Source organism: Euleptes europaea, chromosome 6 (assembly GCF_029931775.1).
Source record: "Euleptes europaea isolate rEulEur1 chromosome 6, rEulEur1.hap1, whole genome shotgun sequence".
Classification (NCBI taxonomy): domain Eukaryota; kingdom Metazoa; phylum Chordata; class Lepidosauria; order Squamata; family Sphaerodactylidae; genus Euleptes; species Euleptes europaea.
The window spans coordinates 16,851,468-16,868,781 of NC_079317.1; the positions used below are offsets into that span (position 1 = coordinate 16,851,468).

The window sequence follows — 17,314 nt, forward strand, 5'->3', positions numbered from 1 at the left end:
GTCGCCTCTGCCCGCCGCCGGAGAGCGCTGAGGGGAGAGGGGGGGGGGAGGAGCGGCCGGGCGGATGCCGCTGCCCCGAGCTTGAGGCGGCGGCGGCCGGGCGGCGGCAGCGGCGCCTCCTCCCTCCTCCCTTCCTCCCCCTCCCTCTTTCCCTGCCCTCCCCGGCTTCTCTCCCCGCGCGGCCTTCTCCCCGCTTGCCTGGACGGACCGCGCCGCCACCATGTCGGCCAAGGTGCGGCTGAAGAAGCTGGAGCAGCTGCTGCTGGACGGGCCGCGGCGCAGCGAGCGCGTCCTGAGCGTGGAGGCGCTCCTCGACCTCCTCGTCGGCCTCTACGCCGAGTGCAGCCGCGACTCGCCGCTCCGGCGCGACAGGCTCGTCTCCGACTTCCTCGAGTGGGGTGAGGACAGGAGTCGGGGGGGCCGGAGGGAGCCGGCCACAAACCCTCCAGTGGCGACCCCCCCAAAAAAGACAGATTCCCACGTGTGCCCGTGCAAAGACACGGAGAGAATAGTTGCTTTGTGTGCGTGTGTTTGAGTGTAAAACCCCCAGCCAGGGGTTGGAAGGGGGGGGGGTTCTGCAGATCTGTCATACTTGGGGTGGGCGTGGGGGTGAGCGGAAGAAGTGGTGGGAAGTGGGCCCAGGAAGACAGGAGAGAGAAGGGGTAGGCTCCCAGGTGTGTTTAAGTGTTAAACCCCAGCCAGAGGTTGGGAGGGAGGGGTCTGCAGATCTGTCATATTTGGGGTGGGGGGGTGAGCGGAATAAGTGGTGGGAAAGGGGCCCAGGAAGACAGGAGAGAGAAGGGGTAGGCTCCCAGGTGTGTGAGAAGACTTAATATTTTCCTTGGTGTGTGGAGAGGAAGGGGGGTGCACACCTGTCAAATAACATCTGGGAGCAGGAAGAGGGGAGTAATGTTGCAGGATAGTTTGGGAGTGGGTGGGCTTAGACCATGCTGCTTGAGGCTGGGAAGAACTAAATTTGTGGATAGCACAGCTTGATGAGCTGGGATTGCTCATCTTCTAGGGAACTAATGTGAAAGAGGGAGGGGGAGCCTGGTATTTAGGGACAGTTTTGTTTTCTTTTGAGTGGACAGCTAAAGCCTTTGTTATGGCCAGGTGGGAAATGAGGGAGGCATTTTTTACTTGAGTAGGAAAAGCCAGGCCCTGGTGTGACGCCACTGGTTGGATGAGTGGCAATGTGGAGGAAACATCAGGGCCTATTGATTAGGAGTGGTGACAACAATGGGGATGAGGTGGGGAGGAGAAGAAATAAAGATCTAGTGATGATTAGCAAGTGTGGAGCGGATGCATGAAAGGAGAGCAGAGGCCTTGTTGGGTTTGGGAATAGGCGTCAGGACGTTTCTTGATTATTAAAGATTGACTCCCTTAAGTTATGGATTTCAAAACAGGGGAGGTCCTTAATGGCCAAGGAATGGCAGCAGTTTTCTTTCAGGTGGCAGTTTCGGGATCTGGAATGAGGTGGTAAGGTAGGGAAGATGCCATCACCCAGGAGATGGTGGGTTGAGCTTTTTAAGCAAACACTTGTTGTCCTGGGGGCATCTGGAAGGTGAGAGTGCTGAGCTGAGTGGGCAGTCCTGTGGCAGTGTTCGTCAGCCTGCATGGCTCGTCATGAGGTAGGGAAATGTTGATTGAAGGATTGGGTGTGGTAAGCATTGACTCACAAATAGAGGCAGTGTGGATATGACACAGAGAGGATGACAAGGGCTGTGTTGTTCAAGATCAGAAGGGGGGGACCTTTCTGGGGTTGGGAGGGCTGGAACCCTGTATTTGGGCTAGTGTACATTGGATTTGGCCCAGGAAATGACAAGAACTGACCAATGATTAGGGTCAAGGAAAAGAAAATCAATACCTTCTAGTGATGACTGTAGTTAAGAATGTTAGCTTGTGTAAGTGTTGCGTTGGAATATCAGTGGCTGTTAATGTAGTAAGAGCTGAAACCAAGGCAGAAATGGGGAATATAATACTGAGCTTTAGTAGATAAGTGATGAGTATGTAGGCAGAGCACAATACACTGGGGATGTAATAGAATGGTGGTTAGAGAATGGGCAGCCTGGTCCATTCATAACAGAATTGGATGGCCTATTGGGAGAGATCTAGGATGAGTTCAGAAATAGTTTCATATCGGTTGTCTAGGTGATGCAGCTTTGTTCCTCCCATCTATTTCAGTGCTTTTTTTTAGGGAGCAGAATGCCTTTGAATTGCTGAGTACACTAAGAATTGCTATCCTAATGTGGGGCTCAAACAATAGCATTTTGGCGTAGGAAGGGGCCATGACTCAGTGGTAGAGTGTCCCCCCTTAACAGGGACCTGAGACCCTGGAGACCTGCTGCCAGTCTGAGTTGGCAGTACTGACCTTGATGGGCCAATGGTGTCGTTCAGTATAAGGCAGAGTCACGTGTTCACGTGAAGTAAGCTGTTGTATCTAATGGCCCTTCTGATTTAGAGAATCAGACTTGGGCATTAAAATAGCAACGTCTGGTCTGAATTTCACTGTTGTTGCAATAGTGGGTAGTTCTCCACTTTCAGAGGTTTAAGGATTCTCCCTTGCACCTTTATTTGTTGCCTGGATTGTGGGGATAGAGGAAATGGCTGTAGTTTCCAGGCACTTTTAACCCTGGTCTTGTGTTGGCAGAAGGAAAAGCCTGTCACTCGTTGCATATGCAGCATTTCCCATTAAGGCAACAGTCTGTGTTTTCAGAATAGAATTGCATGACCACTTACCTCCGGAGGGTACATGGAGCCAGGTCACTTTTAGACTTGAACTGTCTGGCAGGTTGCCACCAGACTAGTTTTCAGGATTTCTAAATCTGAGCATGGTGGTGGTTAGCTTTGCATGGTTGGAAGTTATCAACCACAGCGTCCTGTTTCACACATGGCTAACCAGTTGCCTTGAAGTGTCAACAAATGGCATAGGATGCCTGGTTGTTGCCTTCTGGTACTGGTTTTACTGCACCTGGGTGTGGAGGTTCTCTTCACATGTCATGGCTATTGATTGATCGACCTATCCACCATTAATCTGTCTAATCCTCTTTTAAAGTAACCTATGCTTGTGGGCATCACTATATCAATAATAATTTCCTTGAGCCACAGGGAAAGGTGGGACTTAAATGTTTCAAAGAAGTACTTTTTCTTCATCCTGAATTTATCACCCATCAGATTTGTTGGGTGCCTTTTCAGTTCTAGTATTGGGGAGAATTTTTAATGCACTTTTTTTTCATCTCATGCCAGTATTTTAAACTTCTGTCTGACCATGTCCCTCTTATTTGTCTTTTCTTCTAAATTGAAAAAGCCCCAGTCTCAGTACATTTCCTAGTAGGGGAGGCTAATCTGTCTCACTAATCATCTTGGTTGTTGAAGTACACAATCAGATATATATCACGATGGGTAGCCGTGTTAGTCTGTAGCAGTAGAAAAGAGCACGAATCCAGTGGCACCTTAAAGACTAACACAATTTCTGGCAGGGTATGAACTTTTGTGAGTCATGAAAGCTCATACCCTGCCAGAAATTTTGTTAAGGTGCTACTGGACTCTTGCTCTTTTCTGCTACAGTCAGGTATGTTGGTGGATCTGCAGCATAGATCTATTAGGGGCATTATAAAACTGCCTTTTTTCTTTTCAATCCCTTTCTTAATAATCTCTACCATGTAATTTGCCTTTTTCTCAGTTGCCCTACATTATTTTCATCAAGCTGTCTGCTACAACGTCAACATACCTCTCCAGTCACTGCCTGTCCAGGCACCTCCTCAGCACATACTTAAAGTTAGGATCTTCTGCTCCAGTGTGCATCATGTTGCACATTCTGCATTGAACTTAATTTACCATTTTATTGCCTGTTCATGCCACTTGGAACAATCCTTTTGGAGGATCCTCTTCTCAGTCCCTTTTGATTTTAATTTGGTGTCCAGTGCAGATTTGGCTACTACATTGTTCATCCACAAGGACTATCATGGAGTATAGTTATCACATGCAAAGTGATCTGCCAACTCTTCAATTAACCATCCCCAAAGCATGAATAAGCCTGCCTGAGGAAGGTGGAATCCTTCCTGTGATAGGACATTCGGTTGGGACTTGGTGGCTGGCTGGTTTAGATTCAGTGAAGGAGCTGGTCTTTCAGAAATCACTTGCATCTGAGATGCCACAGCCGAAACCTGCAGACATTGTGGAAATTTCAGCCAGTATTTAAGTGTAAACGTGCTTTCACATGAGCCCCTTTTGCTGACGGTTGTACCCTATTCTAATAGTTTCATTTATTAATTGTACACTGCCTAGAGTGTAGGAGACTAGATGGGGTAAAGAGACCGCAAATGACATTGCAACTGAAAAACACGGCACCAGAGTATCTGTGGCCTGATGCCAGACCATGCTTAGCTTGAAATGTCGAATTAATCCCGTGACCTTTCTTGGTGTGTTCCACCTGGAATGGGTGGAGGAGAGAAAAGAAGTGAAGCAGGCACTCAAGTCCCGCTCTTTCACCAGTGCTTGGTGTTCCGTTTTGTTTCACGTCTGTTGTTAAGGGTGTGAGTGTGGTAGACCAAGTGTCCAAAGGAATAAGGTGGCTCTGGAAAATCCTGTTGGTCTTTCGCGACAACTTTACAGCATGGTATTAAGCACACTGACAATAATGTGGTGATGGCTGCCAACTTGGAAGGCTTTAAGAGGGGAGTGGACATGTTCATGGAGGAGTATTAATGGCTATTAGTAAAAGTGGATACTAGTTATGATGCATGCCTATTCTCTCCAGGATCAGAGGAGCATGCCTAATATATTTGGTGCTGTGAAACACAGGCAGGATGGTGCTGCTACAGTCGTCTTGTTTGTGGGCTTCCTAGAGGCACCTGGTTGGCCCCTGTGTGAACAGACTGCTGGACTTGATGGGCCTTGGTCTGCTCCAGCATGGCTTTTCTTATGTTCTTATGTTCTAATAAAAAAAACCTGCAGCAGTTGTAAATGTTTGACCTAGGAAGAGCACTCAGGCAGTTAATTAAAAAAAATTGCTCCTGGACCGGGACACGATTTTTGTAATATAAGATGTGCGAATGCAGTCAGTCAGTGTGGTATTCTGAAATGTGAGACGGCATGTGTTTCTGTTTCAATAAAGAATGTATTGGTCCAAAGTAAAATATTTGATCGCTTGCCTTGAACAAGGTTTACTGCTGAGGGCAACAAACTTTGGTGGAGTAAGTTGTGGGAAGGGGAAGTAACATTTAGGACTATCAAGGTGCATATTGACTAAGTGGGCTGTGGCTTATGACAGCTTATGTGACAATAAATTCATAAGGTGCCACAAGACTGTTTGCTGTATTGTGCAAATTTCTTTTTTTTCTTTTTTTAAATCTCTTCCCTTCTGTATTCTGGTTATGATTTGGTTTATTTGTAAGGAGACTTGTTTTTAAATAGAAGCAGAACTTCCATAGGGAGGGTCGCATGTGAATTTTGGTGGAGAACGTGGGGTCTCACTAATGCAAATGCATACTCTTCATAACACATAGTAATGCACTAAAATACACGAACAGCTGGATCTCCATTCCTGCAGGGACTATTGCTCTTTGTTATGCATTAACCAGCTAAGAGGATTCACTTCCTGGAGTCATCTACTGACGTCAGTAATAAGATTGCCAACTGAATAATTAAACGCTCTCCCAACATCTGCTTTAGAAACACAAAGCATTGATGAGTTGTTTGGTGCAGATGTATAGTATGTCTCCATTAAAGCAGGTTGTCGTTGTGTTTGCATAAGCCTGTTGATGCTGATCAGGTGCCATAGTGAAGTTACATGAAGGTGTGTATAACTTGTGCTGCTCAACCAAGTCATTTCCCCATGTACTTTTTGAAAGAGGGAATTATTGACAGGTGTGTTTTGTGGAGCTGAGTGCTTTTGGGCTCTACCGTACTCCCAGTGGAATAACCTCCATGTTGTCAGTGTGGATGTTGTAGAAAAATGGCGTATGAATGACCATTACTGTAATAAGTACTCATCACAGTTTTAAAAAGCATTAGTGAAAAGGTTGGTAACTTTGTGAAAAGAGCTGGCAATAATTTATTTATGGATTAATAAATTATTCCATATATTGCCTTTCTCATCACAAAGCCACAGGGGAGGTATCTTATACTCCCTGTCAAACCTGAATTTGCCCTCTCCTTGGCCATTGAAAGCCAGTTTGAATAAAATGGCCTCAATAGTGGCTATATTCTTTTGTAGACTATTACATTATAATGTTTTCTAGGTCACTCTAGTAAAGCTGCCAGCCAAATCCTATGAGTGCTGGGGGCGGGGGGAAAGAACCGTGGAAGCTTCATATTCTAGTCAGCATTCAGAGGTTTGTTTGGATTGCAGGTTTCGATGTTTGAGAAGTTTTAAAATTGATGTTTCTTTTTTGTGGTCATCTTGGTGAAAATGTGTGTGTGTGTGTTTCTTGGTCCTGTTGACATGAGTGACGTTGCACTTCATGTCATAATTGCTCTAACTTTTTTACACTTACATGTGATTTGTGTAATACTTTATGTAGAGCAAGCCTCCTGGTGTGTAGCCAACACCGTTCTGAATTGTTGCACCATGAATTCAACTGCAGTCATGCAGTGGCCCCATTGACTCTTGTCTTGCATAGCAGATTTTACTATTGGACTAAAAATATTTTTTAATGATTGAAATGCTTGTGTGCTGCCATCTAGCGCTATAGGCGATAAGAACATAAGAACAGCCCTGCTGGATCAGACCAGTGATCCATCTAGTCCAGCATCCTGTCTCACAAAGTGGCCAACCAGTTCCTCTGGAGGGCCAACAACAAGGCATAGAAGGCAAGGCTTTCCTCTGATGTTGCCTCCTGGTACTAGTATTCAGAAGCTGACTACCTCTTAATGTGGAGGTTCTCTTTAGTCATCATGGCTAGTAGCCGCTGATAGACCTATCCTCCATGAATCTATCTCACCACCTTTTAAAGCTTGTGCCTGTGGCACTGCATCCTCTGGCAGCAAAGCCCATATTTTAATCACTTGCTGCGTAAAGAAGTTTTTCCTTTTGTCCATCCTGAATCTGCTTCCCATCAGCTTCATTGGATGCCCTTAAGTTCTAGTATTATGGGAGAGGGATAAAAAGTTCTCTTTGTCAACTCTCTCCATGCCATGCATAATTTTATAAACTTCTCTCATGTCCCCCCTTGGTTATCTCTTTTCTAAACTGAAAAGGGCCAGACTCTTCAGCCTTTCCCCATAGGGAAGGAGCTGCAACCCTCAATCATCTTGGTTGCTCTTCTGTATTTTTCCCAGCTCTTTTTGAGATACAGTGATTAGAACTGATATTTAATTGCTGTTGAAGATTGCACTAAAATAGTCAGGAAAAGGGTCTGAAATACACTTCTTCTGGCGCAAGATCTTCTTAAGAGAAGTTTGAGTTATTTCTGTGATTTTATTTCCTTTTAAGATGTGAAGTCATTAAATATCCTGAACTGTCAGCACACTTTATAGCTGCCAGTGACAGACTTTGTAGGAGAAAAATCTATCTGCTCTTAAAGAAGCATAATAGAGTCCAAGGGAAGTTCTCTGCCTAAGCAGTTGAGTTGGTAGTGCCCCTAGAAGGTACATGTGCTGCTTATGATTGCCATTGGCCAGTGTACACATTTGACCACTGTCTAGGTCTGAAGGGAACCCCCTGAGATCCTGACAGTGCCAGTGGGTTTGCTTCCATTGTTTGGAGCCAAGTTTGGGGCTTTTTTCTCTCCCCTCCCCCTTCTATTTGCTGGCACACCAGTGTTTTCACAGATGGATGCTGAGTATTTTTCCAGCACTTAAGGGTAAAAAGGTTGCCTACCCTGATACAGACATCCTATTAATATGCCTTGTGGTAGAATTCAAGATTGTATCGCGTGTAACCTTGGCACTATTAGCAAGTAGTTGAGTGTTAATTCATGTGTGCCCTGTGTTATTTAGGTAATTTGTATACTGCCTTTTGGCCGTTTCTGAATATAGTATGCACATGGTTTAGGTGGTTTATGAGAACCCAGAGGCATCATCTTTGGGTCTGCAAACAGCATCCCTTAAGAAATAGCTATTGGAGGACAATTGGCTTGAAACTTCCCAGCTTCTTGTGACTGCCCCCTAATAGCAGCCATTATTTAAGTGGTCTCATCTTTCATGGCAGCCATTTTGTACAGTCCACACCATCTTTACCAGAATTCCCAGAGGCTCAGCACGATTGAGGATCTCTGATGCAGTCATTCAAATCCCAAGTTAAATCCAGATTCAAATCCTCCCTGGCCATGAAATTTACTGGGTGACCTTGGGCCCAGTCACTTCCTCTCAACCTAACCTGTCTTAGGGATGCTGTGAGGATAAAATGGAACAGGGGAAAACCCATAAGCCACCCTGAGCTCCTTTGAGAAAAAAACATGATAAAAAATACATGAAATAATTATCCATCAGGACCAGTCTTGCTATGAAGCACTCATTTTGTGTAGGGGATTCTAATGAGGGAGAGCATTTTTTGGCCTTATCCTTGTTATGTGCCTTCATAAAATGAGCTTCAGCTCAGAAAAGTATGGGAGGATCAGGTATCCAAATGTCTTTAGGCTATTTTCTAAACGACTAGCATGTGCTGTCTTTGTATCCAGAATAAAACATTAGTAATTGTCTTCATTTTGCATTATGGAATAATACTCTGCTTGTCAATTCGGTTTCCTGAGACTTGTTACACTAGAACATTATCAGACCTAGGACTTACCTTGCTTGTAACCTGCAGCATGACATCCAGTTTAAATTAATTTTTGGATAGGTCCATTTGCTCTTGTCTCTAGGATGAATACTTGCAAATGAAGGTACCTTTTAACAGTTGTGTGGAAGAGATAATTTATCAAGTGCAAGAGTGAGAAAAAGTGCACTTCCCAAAATCACCTGTGACCCATTTATTTGAAGGCATAGAAGCCTTTGAACTCTTTTGCATCTGGTGAGTCTCTCTCCCCTTACCCCTTTCTATTTTCTTTTTTCTTTTTGGTAGAAGATAAACAGTCAAATAAAGTATTGGTGGTATCTTTGGTGTCACTCCTGTAAATAGGGGAGGGGAGCACAAGCCTTTAATGGATACCTGATGCCCTTGATGGAAATTAACCACCATGATAATGAAATGCTAGGGGCCAAGTCCAAAGGCTGAGCAATATGAAGAAATAATATTGCAGTGAGCTCCAAACATGCCCAAGTTAATGTTTCTTTGCACATCAGTTTGTTTGTTTTTTAAAAAAGGCAGTCCATATGAGGTTATAGCTGGTAGAAAGGGAAAATTGCAGAAATCGCTACTTGGTTTTGTAAACTCATACACAATTTGAGTATTGCTCCATTTTAATCTGGAAGGTTTGAATAATCTGTGTATCCAGGCAAGGCCTGGAGCTCTTTTATACATGTTAGAATCAGGAGCAAGACATGTTTTTGGGAATGGAGCAAAGCTTAAGTATGAGAGTTTGATTCTATAAACACTGATTAGAAGGAATAAGGACCCCTTATCTTCCCTTCTGTGAATGAGTTGAAGTATGGACGTTGAAAAGGCGTAGGACCAGCAGACTTGTGGCAAGGAATAGTGGGGGGGGGGGGAAAGATTTTTTTGTTTAAGGGTGTGTGTGTTCTATATACCTAGTAATTCATGATGTTACTGCAGAATCCAGCCTCACGACTTAGCACCTTATCTGGCTGGCACAGAAAATGCTTAAGTGCAATTTAAGCAGAACAATGCTGTTCTTAGGGTAGCTTCTGTAATGTTTAATATAGCTGTCACAAACTTTAAAATTAAATCCTCACAAATGTTCTTTTGCAGTGGGGAAAGAGGTGTTAACAGATTCCTTCCTCAGGTATTCAGTTGAGGTCACAGTGTGAGCTTTGACTTGAGTTGCCACTTCAGATTCTTTCATACCTGGCTTATGGAATTGAAGTTGGTCAATAAATTTCCCAGCTGTAGCAAAGCAAATAGAAACAAGATTGTTAAGTTGATACTTGTGTTTACAAATGCTCTCCTGGCAAGCCATGTTTCATAAACAACTGTAGTTAAACAGTAATGACTTCTGTGTGCTTTGGAGACCCAAGTAAGAGCTAATATATGGGCATCTTTTATTTCAGTGGCTGTTCCTTCCATCCTACTTAATAACCCATTGCATAGCCTTGTAATTTGCTATTCATCTGTGATGATCAGCTTTTGTCCTCAGGTGAGCACTCCAATGATACAAGACTGTCTGGGCTGCTTCATTATGGCAGGTGTTAAAAATTAGTGGCAAAGCTGTCCTTGTGGTATAGACAAACATGGCTTTATATAACCTACTGTGTCACTTCAGAAGTCAAATGATGATGCACAGGTTGAAATCTTCTCTTGTACCATCCTAGTTGAAAATTATTGCTGACTTTGTGGTCACATGGGTAAACATGTACAGGGCAAAGTAACATGGGAGCATATGTAGTTTCATAGTCAGGGTGGATTTATTTAAATCATGGCTTACATTGAAAAGAAAAAGCACCAATTTAAGTCAAGCTTCTCAATCACTATTGCATCATTTTCCTAAACAAACATACATGCATATTGGTTGCTGTATCTATAAACAATTAATTCAAACCTTTTTACTGCCCTGATACACTATCCAAACGTTCTGGTGATACAGCCTCCCATGCCTTTTGTACTGCAGAATTGATACCTGCCTAGCAGAACAGTGATAAAACTATGGATTTATATTTGGTTCTCTGCTTACACACAAGGACATAAGAACACAAGAAGAGCTCTGATGGATAAGGCCAGTGATCCATCTAGTTCAACATCCTGTCTCACCCAGTGGCTAACCAGTTACTCTGGAGGGCCAACAACAGGTCATATAGGCCAAGGCCTTCCCCTGATGTTGCTTCCTGGCACTGGTATTCAGAGGTTTATTGTCTCTGAATGTGGAGGTGCCCATTTGTCACTGTGACTAGTAGCCCTGATAGACCTGTCGCCCATGAATCTGTCCAGTCCCCTTTTAAAGTTGCCGATGCTTGTGGACACAAAGCATGGTCACTTTGTTTAAAGCTAAGCACCTGGAACTTTCCAGAAGGACAGGAGCCAGTTTTTCTTTGTGACAAGGCAAGTCAATGCCCATGTTATTTGGCTGATAGTCTAAACAGCCAAAAATCTGTGTTTTACTAGTGATGGTTGACCTTAATATTCATATATTTTGCCCCTAGTGTTATGTTCTACAAAGACAAGCAAGCTTAATCTCAGTATGTGCATTAGTCATAGATTTAGTTCTAAGAGATTGAGTGTATGTTTGTGTTGCGTTCAAATGTTATTTTAAACTGACAGGTTAACATGTTTCTTTTTAAATATCTGATTTTTATTTTTTTAAAATTGGTTTAGTTTAATTTTTATTTATTGTTGTGAGATGATGTTTCTTGTTTTTGTTACAGGTTTGTCCTTTTCCAGGCTTTTTTCTGTTTCTTCTGTTCTGTAATTATGCTCTTCCCCCCCTCTTTTGTCTATCAAATCTGCATCCTTTTCTCCATTTCCCTTCATTGTATTCTGTATCTTCACTCCTGTGCTCTATGCAGGGTCTCTTCTGCAGCATCTATCCCTCAAACCTTTCTTCGTATATAAAGCTGTACCCAATAGCTCCATATGAAGACTCCAGGCATTAGTAGATCTACTGCTGATTGTGAAGAGCTTTTATGCTAATTACAAGCAAGGCAGGGCATGCCAGTGACAGTCAAAATGTGCCTTACAGAAATAAAGTAAGGAGGCTTGTAAATGATCAGGGTTGATACTGTAATAGTTCGACATTTTCTTTACAGTATCCTGTGAACCCTTCTTCTTTCTCACGTGTTCCTTTCAACGAACTTGCCCACAGTTCTTAGTACCTGAAGCACTGATGCATCTGAAAGTTTTTCAATGTCATAAATAATATGATTTGATTCCACATATTTACTTTAACTAACATTTAGTAAACAAAATTTTAAAATGTTATGTTCTAATAGCAATAAATACTTGAACTAAAATATTTATTTAAAATATTTATATGCCCTGAGCATCTTTCTTCTGAGCATCCCAAGGCAAATCCTAATTAGGGGAAAAATCAAGTATGGTTTTAAATGTTCAATCAGATTCATAATTTGGAAATTATTTTTGTTGGAATAATGTTGGAATACAAATTGAAAGACAATGTATCATGTACCTCCTTTAATTTGTATAAATTTAAGGGTGGGAAATCAAAGGGACTGAAAACTGTTGATGTGCTATTCTAGGGAAAGCCAGGGAACTGTGCATTAAATGCTGTGGATGAAGTTGCCTCCTCAGCTGTCTAACACTGCATTCCTGAAGGGGGGGAATGCTGTTAGGAGTTGGTGTGACCCCTATGCCAGCATCCATACCAATTGCACCGTGAAAACTGGCACAGACGCCAGCAAAGTACCACTTACGCTGGCTCCCTTGGACTGCAGTGGCAGCACGGGATTTGGGCGCTGACAGGGTCTCCTGCCAACGTTCTCCTGGCACAATTCCCCTCTGGCGCCCGGGATGGGGGGTGGGTGGAGCTTCCGTTAGGCAGCTTCCAAACCTCTTTGGCCCGGGAACGCCTCCAGGGATGGTGGCGGTCCTGTGCCACCTTTTTATGTGGCGCAGGCCCGCTTTCCCCTGTGGGGGGGTGGAAAGCCTTTTTCCCTGGTTTTATTTTAGAAAAAAGGCTTTTTCCCCCTTCTGTGGTGGTCAGGAAGCCTCTGAGGAGGCTTGTTAGCTGCACTGTCCCGGCCTCTGCTGTTCACCCCCTCCACTTCATGACTGCACTGAAGGAAGAAGAAGAGTTGGTTTTTATATGCTGACTTTCTCTACCACTTAAGGGAGAATCAAACCAGCTTCAAATAACCTTCCCTTCTCCTCCCCACAACAGACACCCTGTGAAGTGTAGGTGAGACTGAGAGAGCTCTGAGACAGCTGTGACTAGCCCAAGGTCACCCAGGTGACTTCATGTGTAGGAGTGGGGAAACTAACCTGGTTCTCCAGATTATCCTCTGCCACTCATGTGGAGGAGTGGGGAATCAAACCCAGTTCTCCAGATCAGTCACTCCAAACCACTGCTCTTAACCACTATACAACATTTTGTGGTGCTCCAGGTGACCTGGTCCCTGGTTGGCTGAGGGGGTGGGGAGTGGGAATGCTCCTTGGCTACAGGAAGTGTTTTTACATATCCTTAGACTCTCTTTGGTTTTTGTGTATTTACAGCTCGTAACCATATTTAACAAGATATTAATGAATCACTGTAGCATCTCTTTATGATGCTTTTCAGTAGATATATATTGGTTCTTTAAACATCATTGCTTTATCATGTCTTTAAAAAGGCTTGAATGTGTTTTTCCTTGTTAATCTTTTCTGTAGTAAAGCCCTGTTCTTTATAAAGTGAGGAAAATTGATTTTCAGTCTTTCAGAGACTTACTACAATTCTTCATGCTACTGAAATATCCTATTTATAATGAAATATTGAATCACTGGCTGTTACTGATGATGGATTGCTCCTTGGCATCCAGTTTGACCGGTCGTTTCCAGACTAGTCAAATAATGGCTCACGCAGGGACAAAAATCTTTATGTCAAGGATGCTGTTCTTTATATACAGTTCCATCATTGACATCTTTTTGATATGCTGGCTCTTCTTTTGTGTTTCCATCCTGTAAGGGGAATGAATGTTCATAGTAGTATAATCTTTTATTAACTCCTTTTTCATAGGTGAAATGTTAAAGTACTTTCTTAGCCAGCGTGGTGGTGTGGTTAAATGCGGTGGTTTGAAGCTGTGGACTCTTATTTGGAGAATTGGGTTTGATTTCCCACTCCTCCACATGATCAACAGACGCTAATCTGGTGAACCGGGTTGGTTTCCCCACTCCTACACATGAAGCCAGCTGGGTAATCTTGGGCTGGTCACAGCTCTCTTAGAGCTCTCTCAGCTCCACTTACCTCACAGGGTGTCTGTTGTGGGGAGGGGAAGGGAAGGTGATTGTAAGCCGGTTTGATTTTTCCTTAAGTGGTAGAGAAAGTCAGCATATAAAAACCAACTCCTACTTCAAATACAGGGTTATCTCGGTATGATATCTTAAATGGTTGGCAGACAATTTAGCCAGCAATGAGTAAAGCTAATAATAGGGTATTCTTCCCCAAGAATTCCTTAACTACCCCTTCATTCACTCTGATGTGTACATCACCCTCCATATTTGTTTGTGTCATTTAAAATCCTATGGCTACTCTGTCATTTTTGTATTGCCATAAGATATATGTCGAAAACTGGTGTGGTGTACTGAGTCAGGAAGTCTATAGTTCACATTTTCATCGGCCACAGACTTGCCAGGGGGTTTTAATTTCCTGGTTTTGCCATCTCCCCCCCCCCCCCGCAAATGGGGGTGATGTTGGGCTGCCTCATAGAATTTGGGCTGTATGTGCTGTATGTGAATTGCTTTGAATGATTGAAATGCACTATGTAAATTTTTGTTTACTTATGCAAGTGTGAGCTGTTGACAAACTTTGCCTAGCTCGCTTGAAATTATTGTTGTGATTGGCTTGGATCCAGGCTAACGTTTCTGTGGATGTGAGTATTTATGCCTGCAGAGCCCTGTTTTTCCCGCTGCAGCCTGAAATGTTCCCCCTTCCAGTTTTTGGTCCCTGTTCCTTGAAGAACAGGGTTTTGTGGAGCGTTTCGGGCTGCTACAGGAGAGGGTAGAAGGCGGTGTAAGGACTTTAACCCATGGAAATGTTCGTCTAGATCCACCCTGTTGGTTCTCAAGCTTTTTCACATTTTCAAAATATTTTCTTATAGCCAACCCCTTTTGTTAGCATATCTGGTAAACATAATGTGAATGTTTCTTGATTAGAATACTAAGCTGTTAAGAATTCAAAATGGGTTCTCTATAATCCAGTATTGTAGCGTTTGGCTAGATTTCAGGTTTCTGTTGTCAGTCTGTTATAGTTTGCTTTAATAATCTATGACCCAGTTGCTATTTGAAGCAGTCTCATTATTCCCTGTTTCCCTACTATGGAATTTTTTGGGATAATGCTGGAAATGTTTCAGTGAATAATTGAGTCCATAAACTGTAAACAATCCCACCATGTTAAATAACAAGGTAATGTTTTCTTTTAATAAGCAGTACAGTATCAATATCACATTAGTATAGAGAATTTCAGTCTGTATGTGTGCAGTATATACACATTTATTTGTTGAAAATATCACATTTTAAATAATCATTCAATAAATACTGACAGTCATTGTTATAGGATTCTTAGAAATGCGTGCAGATTGCTTTAGCCTAAATCTAAGGCTGTAAGATTGGCCCTTTTCACACCAGGCATGAATGTAGAGTCTGGGCACAGCGAGTTGGACAGTGTTCTACAATGAACCCGGCAATGAACTCTGCAGTATAGGAGTCACACATGAACACATGAAGCTGCCTTATACTGAAGCAGACCCTTATTTCATCAAAGTCAGTATTGTCTATTCAGACTGGCAGCAGCTCTCCAGGGTCTCAGGCAGAGGTCTTTCACATCACCTACTTGCCTGGTCCCTTTAACTGGAGATGCCGGGGATTGAGCCTGGGACCTTCTACATGCCAAGCAGAGGCTCTACCACTGAGCCACCGCCCCTCCCCACAGTCAAGATCTGTGAAAGAGTGAGATAGAGCGCAGTCCTGAAAAAAGGGGGGGTATATCCGCGTCAGCCATGGAGGAAAAAAAACCTTAAAAAAATAAAGAAAAACGGGGGAAATGACCCATTGAAAACAGTGAGCCTGCACCACCCAAAAAGGTGGCTCAGCCCTGCCGTCACTCAAGGGGGCGCTCCGTGGGTGAAAGGGCTGTGAAAACTGCCTAAAGGCAGTTCTGCCCCCGGAAATGCCCCCCCCCCCACGCACACCGAGAAAGCCCTGCCAGCATGGCTGTGCTGGCGCTGGGGGCTGGCAGCAGCCGGACACGTGCCAGCATAGGTGCCACCTTATTCCATGTTAAGGTGGCACCTACGCTGGCGCGGGGTCATGCTGGCTCCAAAGGAGATTCGCCCCCCCTCTTCAGGAATGGGCTGCAAGAGTCACTACTGGTATGAAAGAGATACCAATCCTTGTTAGAAACAAACCCAGCACTACAATAGATGTAATTGTTTATCACTACAGTATTTCCAGGAATACACGAAAAATGGCTCGAAATGTATATGACCATGTTTTGCATACAGCTTCAGTGATAACACCTACTCTGACATGGAATCTTGCTGGGTAACCTTGGGCCAATCACACACTGCCAACCAACCTACCTTGTATGGTTGTTGTGAGAATAAATTGGAGGAGAGGCCTCTATCTGAGACCGTGGAGAGCTGCTGCTGGTCTGAGTAGACAGTACTGACTTTGATGGACCAAGGGTCTGATTCAGTATCAGGCAGCTTCATGTGTTCAATCTTGGATTATTATTGAATTGCTCTTTAGTTCAGTCATGCCATCAGAGGAGAAATCTTTCTTTATATGCATCCTACAGATGTTTTTTTTAAAAACTATTAAAACAAATAGGGCACAAACAGAATGAACAGAAGTAAAAAACACAATATTTCCCCTGTATTACATAATTGGCTCAGAAAGAGCATATGATTATATGCCGTCTATCTGGGGTATTAGTTTGTTATGTAAAATGACATTCCTGTAAGCACATTTCAGAAGAGTGCTAACTTGAGTTTATATTTGAAGCGGATACTCATACTGTTGGTTAAAAGTCTGGAAGTTAAATAATGAAGTTTGCTTCACTTTTGGTCATACACTCGTTCAATTTGTAAAAATATCAACGATTTCCTATTGTCAAAACTCCCTGAAGTATAGAATTAACCATACAGTTTCTCTGAACTTAATTTTTGGACCAGCTAGATCTATCAGACATTTTCCCATATCCCTGCTAGCAAAAGATACCAGCTTCTCAAAGGCCTTTTTCATACTGTTTAATTATGCACTTTGTTCATTGAAATGTGCATGTTGGCTTGTTCCTCAGAGACCAATGCAATGTTAGGCATGGAAGGAACTGATCCACATGGTGTTCCACATGGCTTTGTGTTTAAAGCAGGCCTTCGGCCATTTTTGAAGGCAGTGCCAGTATGCCATCACGGCACATGCTCTGGACCCTAGCATGCTAACCCTGCTTGCCTAGGTCCAGCAGCTGAGTTCTTAATGCGATTCTGGGTGCTTGGAATGGCGCATAGGCTACGTTTTCCTTGCATGACTGTTGCCGCATTTAAGTTAGGTCTGAAAAGCTGTCTTGCAATTATTGCAGAGGTGTAAAGGAATGACCTTTTCTCCTGGATAACA

At 43.3% G+C, this 17,314-nt stretch overlaps 1 protein-coding gene across 2 annotated transcripts in view; it reads left to right on the forward strand.

Annotated features, from left to right (window-relative positions):
- The first annotated feature begins 216 nt into the window (after positions 1–216).
- The window catches only part of CDC42BPB (CDC42 binding protein kinase beta), a 149,593-nt gene continuing 132,495 nt past the window's right edge, over positions 217–17,314 (forward strand). For both annotated transcript variants that reach the window (XM_056850682.1, XM_056850683.1), the window contains exon 1: positions 217–398. In XM_056850682.1, the coding sequence (XP_056706660.1) occupies positions 221–398 (178 nt within the window). In that variant the 5' untranslated portion in view covers positions 217–220. The remainder of the gene's footprint in view (positions 399–17,314) is intronic.